Source organism: Phocoena phocoena, chromosome 7 (genome assembly GCF_963924675.1).
Source record: "Phocoena phocoena chromosome 7, mPhoPho1.1, whole genome shotgun sequence".
In the NCBI taxonomy this organism is placed as follows: domain Eukaryota; kingdom Metazoa; phylum Chordata; class Mammalia; order Artiodactyla; family Phocoenidae; genus Phocoena; species Phocoena phocoena.
Genome location: NC_089225.1, coordinates 15,046,380 through 15,063,716, shown reverse-complemented (window position 1 = coordinate 15,063,716; position 17,337 = coordinate 15,046,380). Strand labels below are relative to the sequence as shown.

Sequence of the window (17,337 nt, the reverse complement as noted above, 5' to 3'; positions counted from 1 at the left end):
GTCATTTTCACAATGTTGATTCTTCCAGTCCAGGAACATGGTATATCTCTCCATCTATTTGTATCATCTTTAATTTCTTTCATCAGTGTCTTATAGTTCTGCATACAGGTCTTTTGTCTCCTTAGGTAGGTTTATTCCTAGATATTTCATTCATTTTATTGCAATGGTAAATGGGAGTGTTTTCTTAATTTCACTTTCAGATTTTTAATCATTAGTGTATAGGAATGCCAGAGATTTCTGTGCATTAATTTTGTATCCTGCTACTTTGCCAAATTCATTGATTAGCTCTAGTAGTTTTCTGGTAGCATCTTTGGGATTCTCTATGTATAATATCATGTCATCTGCAAACAGTGACAGCTTTACTTCTTCTTTTCTGATTTGGATTCCTTTTATTTCTTTTTCTTCTCTGATTGCTGTGGCTAAAAATTCCAAAACTATGTTGAATAATAGCGGTGAGGGTGGGCAACCTTGTCTTGTTCCTGATCTTAGTGGAAATGGTTTCAGTTTTTCACCATTGAGGATGATGTTGGCTGTAGATTTGTCATGTATGGCCTTTATTATGTTGAGGAAAGTTTCCTCTATGCCTACTTTCTGCAGGGTTTTTATCATAAACGGGTGTTGAATTTTGTCAGAAGCTTTCTCTGCATCTATTGAGATGATCATATGGTTTTTCTCCTTCAATTTGTTAATATTGTGTATCACGTTGATTGATTAGCATATATTGAGGAATGCTTGCATTCCTGGGGTAAACCCCACTTGATCATGGTATATGATCATTTTAATGTGCTGTTGGATTCTGTTTGCTAGTACTTTGTTAAGGATTGTTTGCTTTTAATATGTTTTCTTTGTATTTAATTTTTGATAGCTTGATTAATATGTGTCTTGGCATCTTTCTCCTTGGATTTATCCTGTATGGGACTCTCTGTTCTTCCTGGACTTGATTAACTATTTCCTTTCCCATATTAGGGAAATTTTCAACTATAATCTCTTCAAAAATTTTCTCAGTCCCTTTCTTTTTCTCTTCTTCTTCTGGGACCCCTAAAATTCGAATGTTGGTGTGTTTAATGTTGTCCCAGAGGTCTCTGAGACTGTCCTCAGTTCTTTTCCTTCTTTTTTCTTTATTCTGCTCTGCAGTAGTTATTTCCACTATTTTATCTTCCAGGTCACTTATCCGTTCTTCTGCCTCAGTTATTCTGCTATTGATCCTTTCCAGAGTATTTTTAATTTCATTTATTGTGTTGTTCATCATTGCTTATTTCCTCTTTAGTTCTTCTAGGTCCTTGTTAAATGTTTCTTGCTTTTTCTCTATTCTATTTCCCAGATTTTGGATCATCTTTACTATCATTATTCTGAATTCTTTTTTCAGCTACACTGCCTATTTCCTCTTCATTTGTTAGGTTTGGTGGGTTTTTACCTTGCTTCTTCATCTGCTGTGTGTTTTTCTGTGTTCTCATTTTGCTTATCTTACTGTGTTTGGGGTCTCCTTTTTGCAGGCTGCATTTTCATAGTTCCTGTTATTTTTGGTGTCTGTCCCCAGTGGCTAAAGTTGGTTCAGTGGGTTGTGTAGGCTTCCTGGTGGAGGGGACTAGTGCCTGTGTTCTGGTGGATGAGGGTGCATCTTGCCTTTCTGGTGGGCAGGTCCACGTCTGGTGGTGTGTTTTGGGGTGTCTGTGGCCTTATTATGATTTTAGGCACCCTCTCTGCTAATGGGTGGGGTTGTGTTCCTGTCCAGCTAGTTGTTTGGCATAGGGTGTTGAGCACTGTAGCTTGCTGGTCGTTCAGTGAAGGTGGGTCTTGGTGTTGAGATGGAGATCTCTGGGAGATTTTCGCTGTTTGATATTACGTGGAGCTGGGAGGTCTCTTGTGGACCAGTGTCCTGAAGTTGGCTCTCCCACCTCAGAGGCACAGCACTGATTCCTGGCTGGAGCACCAAGAGCCTTTCATCCACATGGCTCAGAATAAAAAGTAGAAAGAAAGAAAGAGGGTAAAATAAAATAAAGCTATTAAAATAAAAAAAAATTATTAAGAAAAAAACTTTTTAAAAAGTAAAAAAAAAAAAAAAAAGAAATAAACGGATAGAGCCCTAGGACAAATGGTGAAAGCAAAGCTATACAGACAAAATCTCACACAGAAGCATACACATACACACTCACAAAAAGAGGAAAAGGGGAAAAAATCTATCTTGCTCCCAAAGTCCACCTCCTCAATTTGGGATGATTCGTTGTCTGTTCAGGTATTCCACACATGCCGGGTACATCAAGTTGATTGTAGAGATTTAATCCGCTGCCCCTGAGGCTCCTGGGAGAAATTTCTCTTTCTCTTCTTTGTTCTCACAGCTCCCGGGGTTCAGCTTTGGATTTGGCCCCGCCTCTGCGTGTGGGTCGCCTGCGGGCGTCTGTTCTTCGCTCAGACAGGACGGAGTTAAAGATGCCGCTGTTTCTGGGGCTGTGGCTCACTCAGGCGGGGGGGGGGGGGGGGGGGAGGGCGGGGGCGGGAGGGCGGGGCACGGAGTGCGGGGGGGGGGGGGGGGAGGGCGGGGGGGGAGGGCGGGGCACGGAGTGCGGGGCGGGCCTGCGGCAGCAGAGGTCGGCGTGACGTTGCACCAGCCTGAGGCGCGCGGTGCGTTTTCCCGGGGAAGTTGTCCCTGGATTCCGGGACCCTGGCAGTGGCGGGCTGCACAGGCTCCCCAGAAGGGAGGTGTGGAGAGTGACCTGTGCTCGCACACAGGCTTCTTGGTGGCGGCGGCAGCAGCCTTAGCGTCTCATGCCCGTCTCTGGGGTCCGAGCTGATAGCCACGGCTTGCGCCCGTCTCTGGAGCTCCTTTAAGCAGCGCTCTGAATCCCCTCTCCTCGCGCACCAGGAAACAAAGAGGGAAGAAAAATTCTCTTGCCTCTTCGGCAGCTCCAGACTTTTTCCTGGACTCCCTCCCGGCTAGCTGTGGCGCACTAACCCCTTCAGGCTGTGTTCACGCCGCCAACCCCAGTCCTCTCCCTGTGCTTTGACCGAAACCCGAGCCTCAGCTCCCAGCCCCGCCCGCCCCGGCGGGTGAGCAGAGAAGCCTCAGACTGGTGAGTGCTGGTGCACCGATGCTCTGTGTGGGAATCTCTCCGTTTTTCTCTCCGCATCCCTGTTGCTGCGCTGTCCTCCGTGCCTTCGAAGCTCCCCCTTCCGCCACCTGCAGTCTCCGCCCGCGAAGGGCCTCCTAGTGTGTGGAAACTTTTAACTCCTTCACAGCTCCCTCTCACTGGTGCAGGTCCTGTCCCTCTTCTTTGGTCTCTGTTTTTCCTTTTTTCTTTTGCCCTACCCAGGAACGTGGGGAGTTTCTTGCCTTTTGGGAGGTCTGAGGTCTTCTGCCAGCGTTCAGTAGGTGTTCTGTAGGAGTTGTTCCACGTGTAGATGTATTTCTGATGTACCTGTGGCGTGGAATGTGATATCCGCGTCTTACTCTTCCGCCATCCTCCCGGCCCCTCCATTTTAAACATTTAACATATAAAACTGATTAAAATGTTTTGAGTGATATAAAATGAGATTAAATGCTATCCCTAGAAATAGTGTTTACGTTGTGAAAAAGGGTGGGCCCGAGCCTAGCCTGGGGAAACTCCATAGTTTAGAGGTAAGCCTAAGAAGAAACCAGTAAAGAAAATGGAGAAGTGGCTAGCAATGCAGGATAAAAAACAGGAGAGTATGGTGTCACAGGAAAGACTTTCCTGGGAGGATATATTGGTTAATGGATTAGAATGCTGCTGAGAATTCCTGTAAAATAATGGAAAAATTGGCTCTCTGATTTGGCACCATAGAGACCATGAAATCACCTCATTGGAGTGTTGTGTGAAACCCCTGTTGGCATTCTTACAGGAAGAAGGTATAATGAGAAATTGGGTTAAAAATATAAACAATTTGTCGGTATGTGTGTGCATGGAATGTTTTTGAAGTATAGTTTTGTTTATTAATGTTTCCTTTCTTATTAATATTCCACAATTTTCATTAGCACAGATTTATATTAAATTTTAGTATCTGGCATCCATCATTATTTTTCTTTTTTCAAAGTTATTCCATCTACATATGATTATTTTTCCAGATGAATTTCAAGATAATTTTATCAGTTCAAGGAAAAAGAGTTCTGTTAGGATTTTTATTGGAATTAAAATTTTTAGATTAATCTAGAAAATGACCATTTTTTCCATATTGAATCATGCTTAACAGGAATGCAGTGATTCCCTATTTCCTTCAAGTGGTCTTAGAAATCCTCTGGTAAACTTTTGTGGTTTTCTTCCTTTGGACACTAAAACTTTCTAAAGTCACTTAATGTATCTGTTCCTATGATGAATGTTGCTATTATTTACATTTTTAAAATTGTGACAAAATATGCATAAAATAAAAGTTACCATTTTAATAATTTTTGAGTGTACTCTCAGTGGTATTAAGTACAGTCATACTGCTGTGCAACTATCATCACCATCCATCTCCAGAACCTTTTTCATCTTCTCAAACTGAAACTCCATACTCATTAAACAGTAACTCCCCACAAAGAGATGGATACAAAAACTGGACTCTTTTTTTAGCTCCATCCTTCCTACTTTATGTAAATGATGTTATAAATTACATCTTTGTATTGTATACCCATTAACACAGACTTATAATTAATTTTTATATTTTTGTTTCTTAAATTCTGTAGAATAGTAAAATGTGGAGTTAGGAGCCAAAATTAAAGTAATGCTAATTTTTGTATTTGTCCTCATATTTATCCTTATGGAATACTTTGCATTTTATTGTGACTTCAGGTTATGTCTAGCAATCTTTTCATTTCAAGTTGAAGGACTCTCTTTAGCATTTCTTGTAGGTCAAGTGTAGGGGCAATGAGGTGTTTTATCTTTTATTTCACTGGGGATGTCTTAACTTCTCCCTCGTTTTCAAAGAACATTTTTGCTGAACATAGAGTTTTTTGGTTGACAGTTTTTTCTTTCAGTACCTTAAATATATTGTCCCACTGCTTCTGGCCTGCAAAGTTTCTGCTGAGAAATCCATTGCTAATCGTATTGCAGATACTTGTAGTTGATGAGTCACTTTTGTTTCAAGATTCTCTTTTTTTGTCTTTGACTTTTAATATATTTATTAAAATATGTCTCAGTATGGATCTCTTTGGGTTTATCTTACTTGGAGTTCATCTTCCTTGGAGTTCACTGAGCTTTTAGTGCTTTCATATAACCATATCTTTCGTCAGATTTGAAGTTTCCATCATTATTTCTTCAAATAAACTCTCGTACCCTTTCTCTCTCTTTTTCTTCTCCTTCTGAGATTCTCATGATATGTACATTGGTCTATTTGGTGCTACCCGATAAGTCCCATAGGTTCCGTTTACTTTATTCTTTTTTTCCCTTTTGCTCCTCAAACTTGATAATTTCAAAGGACCTGTCTTCAAGTTCACTGATTCTTTTTTCTACTGTTTGAGTCTGCTGTTAGGTTTTTAAATTCAGTTATTGTATTTTCCCACTCCAGAAATTCTGTGTGTGTTTTTTTTCAATAATTTCTGTATTTTGGTCGATCATCTTTTGTTCATATATCATTTTCCTGATTTTCTTTAATTCTTTGTCCATATTTTCCTTTTGCTCTTAGAGTGTATTTCTGATAGCTGTTTTAAAGTCTCTAGTAGTCCAGAACCTTTGTTACTTTACAGTTAGTTTCTAGAGGTATATTTTGTTCTCTGACTGGACCATGTTTCCCTGTTTCTTTGTAAACTTGTGATCTTTTGTTGAAAATAGGGCATTTGAAAAAATAACTACTTCTTCCAGTTTTTGGAGACTGGCTCTGTTCACAGAAAGATGTTCTCTAATCAGTCCAGCAGGAAGCCTCAAGATATTCTCAGGATTTTTGCATTTGTCTTCCCTTGGCCTGTGTGTACGTGTTCCCCCCTCCCTTACCCCCAGTTTCCCTGTATACATGGCTGTTTTAAAATGTCCTGATTTCTTTAAGAGTATCACCCTGCTATTTCTTAAGGTCTTAAGTGTTCCACTGTGTTTCTAAGCAGGTAATCTCTGTCCTCAAATTCTGCTTGTTTGCAGTTCAGCAGTTTTCATGCACCATGGAAGACTCCACTGTTTTCCATGCCTTCTAACCTGAGATCTAAACTATGCTGCTGTTTCTGTCAGGCAAGACAGAAACCCGTTCCTCAGGTAGCCCACAGATAGGCCAGAACATGCAAACAAGTTCCACTCATTTTTTCCATCTGAGGGAAGGAACTGGGAATTGAGTCACTTCCTTCTGAGCATGCTAAACTGTGCCAGGGAGGGTATTCAAACATGCCATGAAATCTCCTGCCTTTTTAAGTGTGACTTTTTCTTGATTGGGCATTTGCTTGGTTGCTGTATATCCTTCACTGGTTTTTGGAGCTCCCGTATTGCTATTTTAATCACTCTATAGTTGTTTTCTTGATGTTTCCATGAGGGAATGAGGACCTGGAACATCCTCATCTGCCATCTTGTTGATATCAGATCTGTTTGTTTGCTTTTTTAATTGTTTCTTTTACAGTTTTAGTTGTGGTTTTGAAGCCTAAACAGGTTCAGAATCATAGATGATCAGCCAAACCTCTAAATCATGATAATAGAAATGTGAAACTATTACTGAAAAATATATTGATGATAGCCGTCATCTTTGTTTTGTTTCTGATTTAATGGTGATCCATCTAAGAGTGTGTCACAAACAAATATAATTATCAGAGAATTATAAATGACAAATTACAGCTGAGACAATTGCTAGTTCTTTTATAAACAAATTAATGTTGAACAGATAAAACCAAATCAGAATTTTTAAAAAAAAAGAATAGAGCAAATCTCAATAAAAGACTCTTGTCTTGTGTTTCTAATAAGCGCCCAGGTGATGTTGATGCTGCTGTCTATAGTTCATACTATGAGTAGCACTTATTCAGCACTGCCTCATGTACACTGATAACACAAAACTATAATAGATGTAATTTTGAAAAAATGTATAACTTTCTGTATGAAATATGATTATTTACCAAACTATGCACTTTATTTAGCATAGAGTCTTCTAATTGGAGAAACATGATAAATCAGGAACTTGTGAATGTCCACAGTATAATGGGCAATTTTAAGAAGCAGTAGGTATTACAAGTATTAAACTGAAAATTAAATATGAAAAACAATCTCTATGATTATATTTTCTTTACTGATATTGGTAAATGTTGTAAGGAACTATAACTCCTAGTGGTAGAAATATCTCCCAATATTTAATTATTATTTATATTGAGCTCCTGCATTGAATTCATTAACATTTTATTTAGTACTTTTGCATCTATTTCTTTATTTAAATTGAGCTTAATTTTTTTTTTTATGTGCTTTCTATTTCAGACAATCAAGACAAGGTAAACATTAAAATTTTGGAATTTTCCTTCTTTCAATATACTCTAAAATGTTTCAAATGGCACAGGAATTATTTTTGTTTTAGAGGCAAAATCTGTGACCTTGTAATTTTGTGGAGCTATATAAAAAATTGTCTCAATTTCTTTTATGTTTACTGGTCTATTCCAGGTTGTAAATATTGTCAATTATTATTTTTGCTAGAAAGAAAAATGCACACTCTGTTCCATTTTCCAATACCTAAGTGTGTATTTTTATACACACTTTCCACCTATTTAAAAAAGAAAAAAAAATCCTCTGATTCCTTTTTGTCTCTCCAGATTTTGTATATGTAATTCTATAATCCCACCACATCTAGTACCTTATTTCTTAGGAAATGCTGTATGAATGCTTAAAGAAAAAAAATTATATCAGTACAAGGAAGTTAATAACTTCTCCCCTCATTTCCCATAGAAAAATTCTGTGATTTGCTGGGTTACCTTTATTTATATAACTTCGTACTATACTGGTGGTAAGCAAAATCTTCATTAGTGTTTATACTCACTGGGGACAGTTCTATTTTGACTTGTATTCCCAGTTGCATGTAGTGTAATGTTCTATATTCTAAAAGACTCCAGTGCATTTTGTTAAACAGAATGATTTAAAGAGAATTGGCCAACTGCTGAATACCCATATCTCAAGGTCTTTCAAGTCAGAGCTGGCTAAACGTTTCTAAGAATGATGTAAAAGGATTTTTTTTAATTAATTTTTTAATCATTATTTTACAGATGGCTTTAAAAGTCTTAACGTAATGCTATGCTTTTCTAATATCATGAAACAATATACAACATTTAAAAGTACCTTAAGTCCCTTTAAGATATTTTCCAATTATTAAGTGTAAATGCTTTGGACTATTTTTTGACCTATTTACAGTTGAGACTATTCACAGTTCTGAATGTGAACACCATGTGATGAAATGATCAATTTTTATTAAAACACACCCTCCTCCAATCTACAGACATAATTTCAATATCTTGATGATTTTTCCTCCTTGTATCTCCCTGTAAATGTTACTACTTTTTGATACAATTTTAATATGGAGGGATCATATTTCTTTTCATGATGCATATGGCAGATGAACATGGAGTTTTTTAAGGGGAACTACAAGTGGAATATATATTTATATTTATTATATACATTTATATTCTTTTTCTTATTTTTAAGAAAATTGAATTTGTTGGTTCGGCTTTTTTCCTTATTTTGCCCAAGGAAATGATATATAACTCTTGGATGTTTTCTGCTTATGATTTCTAGAATTTTTTTCCTTTGTATTTGAACAAATTAAAAATGCATTTGGATTTAGATAAACTATGTGTGTCGAGAACATCCGTCTTATAAACTAAACTGTTCTCTAAAGGGTGATGAGTAATTTGATTGGCAGTAAACACAACATAAATAACTAGGTTACAGATTGAGTTTAGTTTGGCCTGCAGCACCAAAACATCTCTAGACAGTCACAACACTGAACATCAGCTGCATTTGGACACAAGTGTTTTAACCTATGCATCTATCCACTGGAGGACTGACTTTAAAAACAACTGTATATATGGATTCTTAAACATTTGTTCTTATACCTTCAAACCTCTCCAGGGAATTTACTATCCCAACGTTGACTCTGTACTGCCTCCAAAGCATTCAGATGATGACATTGCAAGGTCAGGCTGCTGCCCAGCACAAACCTGTCCTGTGGGCCTGGCGTGTATGTTTTCAGGTGTTGGCTAGGAGGAAGTCATTGAAAAGCAGAGCCAATCAGAACCACTTCCAGCAACAATAGAAATTACTGAGGTTGTCGTTGAAGAAGATAAACTGAAGAATGGCAACTGTATTTTGGGATCCAAGCATCAGATAAATGAAGCTAAAAATAATTGCAATCAAATTTATCTATAGCAAGTAGTTCCTTTTTTAAAAATTACTATTGATGTGTATTTAACTAATGACACTGTAGCTCTATACCATTTCAGGTACCATTTATACCACTTAATTAACTGGGCAACTATTTTCTAAGCACCTATTAAGAGGACTAGAATTTGTTCCATGGTCTAAGGAATATAAAGTTATCTAAGATGTGCTCCTTACCTTAAGGAGATAACCTTGACAGGATAATGATGGCTGTTTATACATGGCTTTAAGCATTACCATCACCACCATCATCATCATTATCATCAGAACTGCTATCATTCATTCATTCATTCATTCATTTGTTTATTATCTATAGCATACCTAGTATGTGCCAAACACTGTTCAAAATGCTAGGGATGTAGCAGAGAACAAGATGATCTAGGTTACTGACATCACAAAGCTTCTATTCTGGAGAGCTGAGACTGATAAAATGAACATTTAAACAACCTAATTTATATTATTATAGATATATGATTTACTAGGACATAATATACTCAAAAATGATAATGATATGAAGAAAAATAAAGCTAATTGAAGAAATAGAAGTGGATATAGAATGTTATTTTGTAGAGGGTGGCCAGGCAAGGCCTCTCAAAGGAAGGAACATTTGAGATTGAGACCTGAAATGATGAGAGAGAGAGAAAGAGTGACATGTGCAAGTGTACCGAGGGAGCACATTCCAAGCAGTTCACTTAGTGTGAACTGTCTTATTGTACATTTAAGTGAGAGCTTTGTTTGAATAATTTGTTTTAACCCTTGTTACATTTAAAAATAATTATTCTTATTATTCCAGTTGTTCAGCTAAAAAAGAAGCCTGAGGCTTAGGAAATTGTAGAGGCATGTTGTTTGCATTCTCATAGCAGTTAAGTAGCAGAGTTGGTCTCAGACCTGTTGGTACAATGCATTTTAGGCATTTTTTTTTCAGAAGGAAAATTATATCTGGCTTGCATAATTGGGGGAAATTTTCAAGAGAAGAGGCATTTGAGCAGGATGTTGAATGATTGACAATGTCCGTACTTGGATGCATATGAAAGGAATTGGAGAAAAAAACTGGGAGTGGAATGGTTGGGTGAAGTTTGAAGCATCTGAGGCATATGTTGGAAATGGTAATCAGAGCAGTATAGGGTTCTTTCTCAAAAAAAAAAAAAAAAAGATCAAGTTGGATGAAAAGACTGGAGCTTGGCTATAGACCATTGTTATTCTAGACTCACACATTTGCACTTAATTCTTTAGATAATGTAGAGACATTAAAGGACTTTGTGAATAAAGTGATGTAAGTGAAACCGTGCTTTAGAAATATTATAATGGTAATGGAATTTAAGATGGATGGAAAGGAGGGAATTATAGTAAGAGTTCATTAAGTCTGCAGTTCCTAAAACAGGGACTTGTAGATGCTTTTGGTATTGATGGGTCATTTTTAGAGGAGCCAGACATTCTTATGTGCATCACTTTATGAACAGAAAAGTATTTTGTACTCAAACATGTTTTACCATTTTTTAAAATGGTATATTTTTTCTAGTCTGCCATTCCTGGGAAAACGTGAGTTTATTTGAAAGCATTACAGACTTCAGAAGAGCTTTTATAAAATTGTGAATTTTCTGAGATAAAAGGTATTAAAGTACAACTGTTATTATGTAGGGGTTCAAATCATTCCTTGATTCATTGGCTTATTGATTGATTCAAGAAATATCTCCTTTTAGGATAGCATATTATAGCGTGTGAGTGTGGTTTCTGAAGCTAGACTTTTATGGATTGGACCTTGAGATATCCCACTTATTAGCAGTAAGTGGTTTGTTATTTATCTCTGTAAATCCCATGTTTCTCATCTGCAGATTTGTCAAAATAATAGTAATCTCACCTAATTCTCATGAGGATTTTGTGAGATTGTGAATATAAAGTACTCAGTACAATACGAGACACATAATAAGGTATCTATTATTGCTGTTAGACAATGCTTGGTAGGCATTGCATAGTTATATATTCAAAAACTGAAAAACACACTCTGAACACATTTGTCTAATAATTTGCCTTGCGTTCCAATGACAGTGAATCAAGATCAGAGTCAGTAGATTTAAAATGATCATTTCCCCTTGATTCCTTTACTGGACTGAGAAGTCAGTTATAATTGCTTACAATTATTCTTTTTCCTTTTTCTTACCTCCCTTTGAGTTAATAAATATGAAAGCGTTTATGATTCTTGGTCCAGATACTCACTTCCTATTGTTTGTTGCCCTTCTTTCATTATCACTTAGTTCTTGACTGTTTCAAAGCTTTTTGCCCAGCATAGGCATCTACGTATAGCATTGCCTCTCTAATCTATCATTCTGGCTTCTGAGCAGTCTTAAACAGAGCCTTAATATGGAGAATAACTGGTCATCACACCACACAGATTCTGACAAAGAAATTGCCCAGGGAACCTGCAGTCACGTTGCATTCCAGAAAAGGGTTTATGGTCTTAAGACAACTATTGCTTTTCTTGATGTTTTTACTGAAACGCTGATGATTTGCTAATCTACTGTTAAGATTTATGTGGACTAAGTTTATGAATGGAAATTCTAACCAAAATTCAGAACGGATAGAGGTATTGGATGATAAGCATTAATAAGCATGAACATGAGGTATGGAGTGAGCCATTTTAGAAAAAAGATTGGAATTGATTTCTGCCGGATTTGGTTCATCAGAGTGAAAAACCTAAAGCTACTGATCTGAGAAGGGGGAAAACAAACAGTAACAAAATACCTCCTATGCATGGTTTCTTCTTGCATTTATTTAGGACCTAGTTCTTTAAGTCCAAAGAGTTTATTGCAGAACTGAATGCCACTATCCCTATATGAAAACTGGCTTCAGTGCTTTAAACTGTGAGTCACAATAAGCCATTTATAGCTTATCAAATGTTTGGTATTTTACTTATCTTTGTTTAAAGGAAGACTGTGGCTTCTTGGGTGATTTGTGCAAATACAGTGAACTGGAAACCTTTACGTTTTGTTTTTTATTTGTCCCCAAATCATTTGACTATTTCTGAATAAAGAAGGCTGTATTAGGACTGGAGGAAAAGAGGCTGGGGATTGGGACAGGAAGAAAGAAACAAGAAGCTTAGTGTTTTATAAACTTTATTACAAAGAAAATCTGGCATTTATTTCAAACTAGTGTGGTCTGTGCTTTACTTTGCTGAATGATACTCATATATTTCGAGTCAGTAGAATAGAACACAGATCATCTGAAAAATGAAAAGCTTTACTATATGTGTTGTAAGAAATGCTCAAGTTTATCCTATCCCATCAGTCATACCTCCTTGCCAATATCATGCATGCTGCCCAGGGAGAGGATGTCGTAAACCATTGATATAGAAGCGCTCATTTAATTTAGTTTCTACATCCTGTTGATATTTATGAATGGTAGGGGAACTGTTTAAAAAAAGGACCTTTTGAGTTGACAAATGTGCACTGCCCTGCAGTGAGGGGGCATTTTGAATAATTTTCCCATCACTAATCTCTTTTCCCCTTACCAGTTAGAAAAGTAGTCTATAGTGCTTCAGGAATATTAATATTTAAATCTTTATTGTAGGTTCCATTGTAGCAAGAAAAAATGTAAATGGGCACACTTTATTTACATAATTATTTTGCAGAGTATTTTGGCTATCATCCTAGTGTTTATATTCAATGTATTTTAATGCCATCCACATTTTAGACAACAGGCATCAACCTTTGCTGCTTGATCTGTTGGAGAAATAAGATTGCCCCCCAAAAGATAGCCATTTATAATATATGCACCTTTGAATAATTAAATGAGCTACCAAAGAGGAAGAGGATTCTAATCAGCTTTCAATGTGATTCTTCCATGCACTGAATCATTCCTTTATGAGTACATTTCTCTTGGAGCATGTATAATTATGAAACTTCTTTTTTTTTTCTATCTCGGTAGGAACTGGGAAGTAACAGCCCTCCACAGAGAAACTGGAAGGGAATTGCTATTGCCCTGCTGGTGATTTTAGTTGTATGCTCACTTATCACTATGTCAGTCATCCTCTTAACCCCAGGTAATCTGTCTTTATTACTCTCTTATGATGGTTTTGTGGATGATAATTTCACATTCAAATAGTCACATGTGGTATCTTAGAACACATTAGCATTGGTTGGAATAAAAAAATGAATAACCAGACATTTCGCAAATGGCACAGTCATTTTGTGGTTTAAATACCATGCAAGATATTTGGGGGAAGCTGAAATGTAAAATATATATATTGAGAATGCCAAGGAAATCTTTGGTCTCCAGTGCTGTTTAGAGACTTGTTATGTTTGTCAATTTAATAAATGCGGAACACATTTGACTTTTATTGTGGGTGGAGATGAGGGAGTGGAGTCTGGAAGTTTCCATATATAGGAGACAGCCCAACTATAATGACAGTGGGAAGGGAGGATTTGACAGACAAAGAGGATTAGATCAAAAGAAAATGAGCTAAGCCTCTAAATAAGACACTTCCACTTTCTCGTCTTTCTCTGTAGTTTATACATTCCCAGTTTCTGTCTAAAGGACCCTCTCCAGTTTGCTCTTGCACTACTCTTTAAATTGTGTCCTTTATGCTAAATAGTTGAAAACTACTATATAACTTATCAGCAGGTTTAATTGTTCTCTGGGGTTTGTTTCAGTACTCAGAAGTTTTACTACTCTTTGGTAGGTGATAACACAGAAGGCAGAGAAATGCTGCTCACATTTTAAACTCCCAAACTGCCTTCCAGGAACAAAAAAGTTTGTCATGCTACTACAACCCACCCAACTAGCTTGCTCAAAAACTGATCACCATATATGGCGGTGAAAAAAATGGTCATTTCTATGATAGGATTGAGCTAGTCCCCAGATCAACTCATATACCTGTTGTTAAAGGCTATAAATTTATAACTTCAATTCCTGCCCCAGTTTTGTTATTTACAAGCCCCTTAAACATGTTGAATTTATTTCCTCATGTACAACATTTGATTAACAAAAGCTCTCTTTCACAGAGTCATTTAGTCAACTAATTATGGTGGCTAATTATACAAATTGCAATATCAGGTGTTCCAATATGGTACTTTGTGACATATACCATCCTGGTAAAAACGTTGGCTTTGAAATGTATAGATTCCCAAAAATATAGTTTGTAGTTGTTATTTAACATATGAAGAGATTGAGAAAGATATTAAGGGAGTCAGGAGAGAGGAAACCGAAGAGGAGACTTTCAAAAGAAAAAAAGAAAGAAAAAAATTTCTCTTATAAGAGGTGGCTTATCCATCATTCTCTCAGGAACTGTCTCTTAACAGCCTCATTTGCACATCTGCAGTACAGTGTAATTGAGCAATGTGATGGCTGTGAGTTGCTGCCGATTGCCAAGAATCTTTGTTAAAGGAAGATGAGCTTATGTTCAGCATGGTGTTTCACTTAAACGTAGGAATTTTGACATAATTCTTAAAAAAATGAATGACATGGCTTCACTGCTTCTATTGATGAGTATCAGCCAGATGGAAGAAATTAGTAGCATAGAATACCTATGTGTTTCTCTTGAACTTTCTTCCATCTGGTTCTAGTATCCTTGTCCCAGTGATTCAGTTTCTCAGGTTTTCTTGTTAACTCTCTGAGGCCATAGTGATACCTTGGTGTCTTTGGGAGTTTGGTATAACAAAGATCTTGGCCACTCAGTAAATTAAACCACCTCTACCCAACCCTTACCAAGTTGCCCCAGTAATAAAAACACAGGATAGTTGCATTCATTTTGTCATGCACTTATTCATTTATTAAAACAAGGGTTTAAGCAAGATACACCTTGGTTTGAGTTATGGCTCTCACAGAACTAGTTTTGTGAAGTTGGCTAATAATTTCACCTTGTCTTCACTCATCTGTATTATGGATGCAACTCATAGTGCCAACTTTACAGTGTTGTTACCGACCCGGGTTCTTGGCCTCTTTAATCAATAGAAATTGATAAGAGGCCAGACAAGAAATTCAGGCAAGGCTTTATTGGGGCCCCTGCTGTATCAGGCGGGAGCAAGAACAAACAACAGGTTTCCTTGCTCGCTCCCTGAGGGGGGGCGAGCTGGATCCTTATGTGGGGTGAGGGTAGGGGTGTGTCCAGGGGTCGGGCTGGAGGGGGGGCCTTAGGTGGTTTGCCCACCCCTTTGGTGGTATTGTGTGCAGGAGGGATGCACAGTACCCTCCTTTTGCTCCTGGCTCTTCAGAAGTGACACTTGGGATTTTTTTGGTATTTTTGATTCTTGTTGTCCATAATTTGCCCCAACTAGGAATGCACGCAGTTATTTTTAGTCCTTTATAGTTTCTTTGTATTTTGTTGCTCAAGAAGACGTCTGTCCAGGTGCAAGCACTGTAGCAAAGTGTCCCAGGTCCCAGCCTGTCTCAGTGTTACTATGAAGGATAAATGAGATAATAAAATTGAGGTGTTTAGTACAGTCTGTAGAACTGCTGCTGGCATTCCTCTTATTATTTTTATTATTAAGTACTTATTGACTATTGTGACCAGACACAATGCCAAACACTGTGTTGCGTGAGGGAGATTTCTAAGAAAAAGTATAGTCTTTCAGGAATATAGATCTTCTGTGATTTCAATTTTAAATTATGGCAGGTGGAAAAATACTAAATATTTAATCTGGTGTCAGTCTTTCAGTGGTCTGTTCATTCATTTATTCATACATCAATAGATAATTATGGAGTACAACTTTCTAGGTACTATCATAGTTGGCCTCACTACCTCCTGCTTTATATCTATCACTTCCAATCTCCTTCTTCCCCAGCTACACAAGCACACAACAACCACATATCCCAACCCAAAGAGTTAATTTCATATGAAAGTAATCACACACAAATGGAAGTGCAATTATTATTTCGGTTTATAATTTAGTGCTTGTTTTATATACCACATGTTCATATGTCTTTAGATTTCACTGTTATTTTTGGCAGGGACGTTATGAAATGAAAAATAAAAGTCAGTATGCTGGAGTGGAAAAAGTATTGTTACAGAAAACAAACAACTTGTGTTCTACACTCTCTGTTTGTAAACTCAGTATCACCAGGGGTTGGAAGGTGATATAAATTGTTGAAGTGGACATAGGTAGTGATGGTGGTTTTGGAATTTGCTTGAGTTATGAATGAGCAAATACCAGCCTGGCAACATGGCCTCCATGGTGGGCTCAAACCAAACAGCAGAGTAAAATATAAGCTCAGAAGACTTACAGTTTGTGGCCTAGTCCTAGCCTGAGTTCTAAGCCTACTCTTAGAAATTATCTAGTCTTGCCTCCCTCGTTAGACAGGAAAAAAAAAAAGAACTGAGTTTGTTTAACGTCTGGTTCTGAGGGCTAGAATGTGCATCGAGACCATTAGTGTGGCCTTTTGATTTAGCACATGTGTGCCTGTCTGTGGCCAGACTCTGGTGCTCTGATTACACGGAGCCTTCCTCTTCTTACCCTCAGCAGTGCTAGAAGAGACCCGCAAGGGAAAACCTCCAACTGAGGGAATAACATGCAACAACCCCCTCTAATCGTTCCTTTGTTCACAAGTATGTCCCCAAGGCCCAGCTTTCTAGGTAAAGCCAGTCAGACAGATGGAAACTTTCAACCAGGAAGGGCAATCCATGACAGGAAGGGAAACTTCTGATTCTGAAATTACTCAGCAATATACTTGACCTTTTAGGATAAAGAGCTGACTCTAGAACAATCCTTCCAGTAAGTGTTGGGGTCAGAAATTCAACACCTTTATAGCTACAGTAAGTCCCCCGCATACGGACCTTCAAGTTGCAAACTTTCAAAGATTTGAATATGCATGCATTCACATGTCTAATCACGTAAGTTAGTTCATGTGTCTGGCGTACATTGCCATGTGCAGCCTGCCCTCTGTCTCCTACTGCTGACGACCCTTCAGCTCTACCATCTCCCACCTCCTCTCCCTCCTCCTGTCAGTAACTCTTCTTGCCTGTTCACACGATGCCAGCCCCTGGATGCCAGCTGTTGTACTGTACTGCTGTACTTTTCAAGGTACTGGACTGTCA

At 37.7% G+C, this 17,337-nt stretch overlaps 1 protein-coding gene across 1 annotated transcript in view; it reads left to right on the top strand.

Moving 5' to 3' along the window:
• The window catches only part of DPP10 (dipeptidyl peptidase like 10), a 662,859-nt gene that overhangs the window by 126,276 nt on the left and 519,246 nt on the right, over positions 1-17,337 (top strand). The window contains exon 2 of the mRNA XM_065880921.1: positions 13,233-13,347. Coding sequence (XP_065736993.1) covers positions 13,233-13,347 — 115 coding nt within the window. The remainder of the gene's footprint in view (positions 1-13,232; positions 13,348-17,337) is intronic.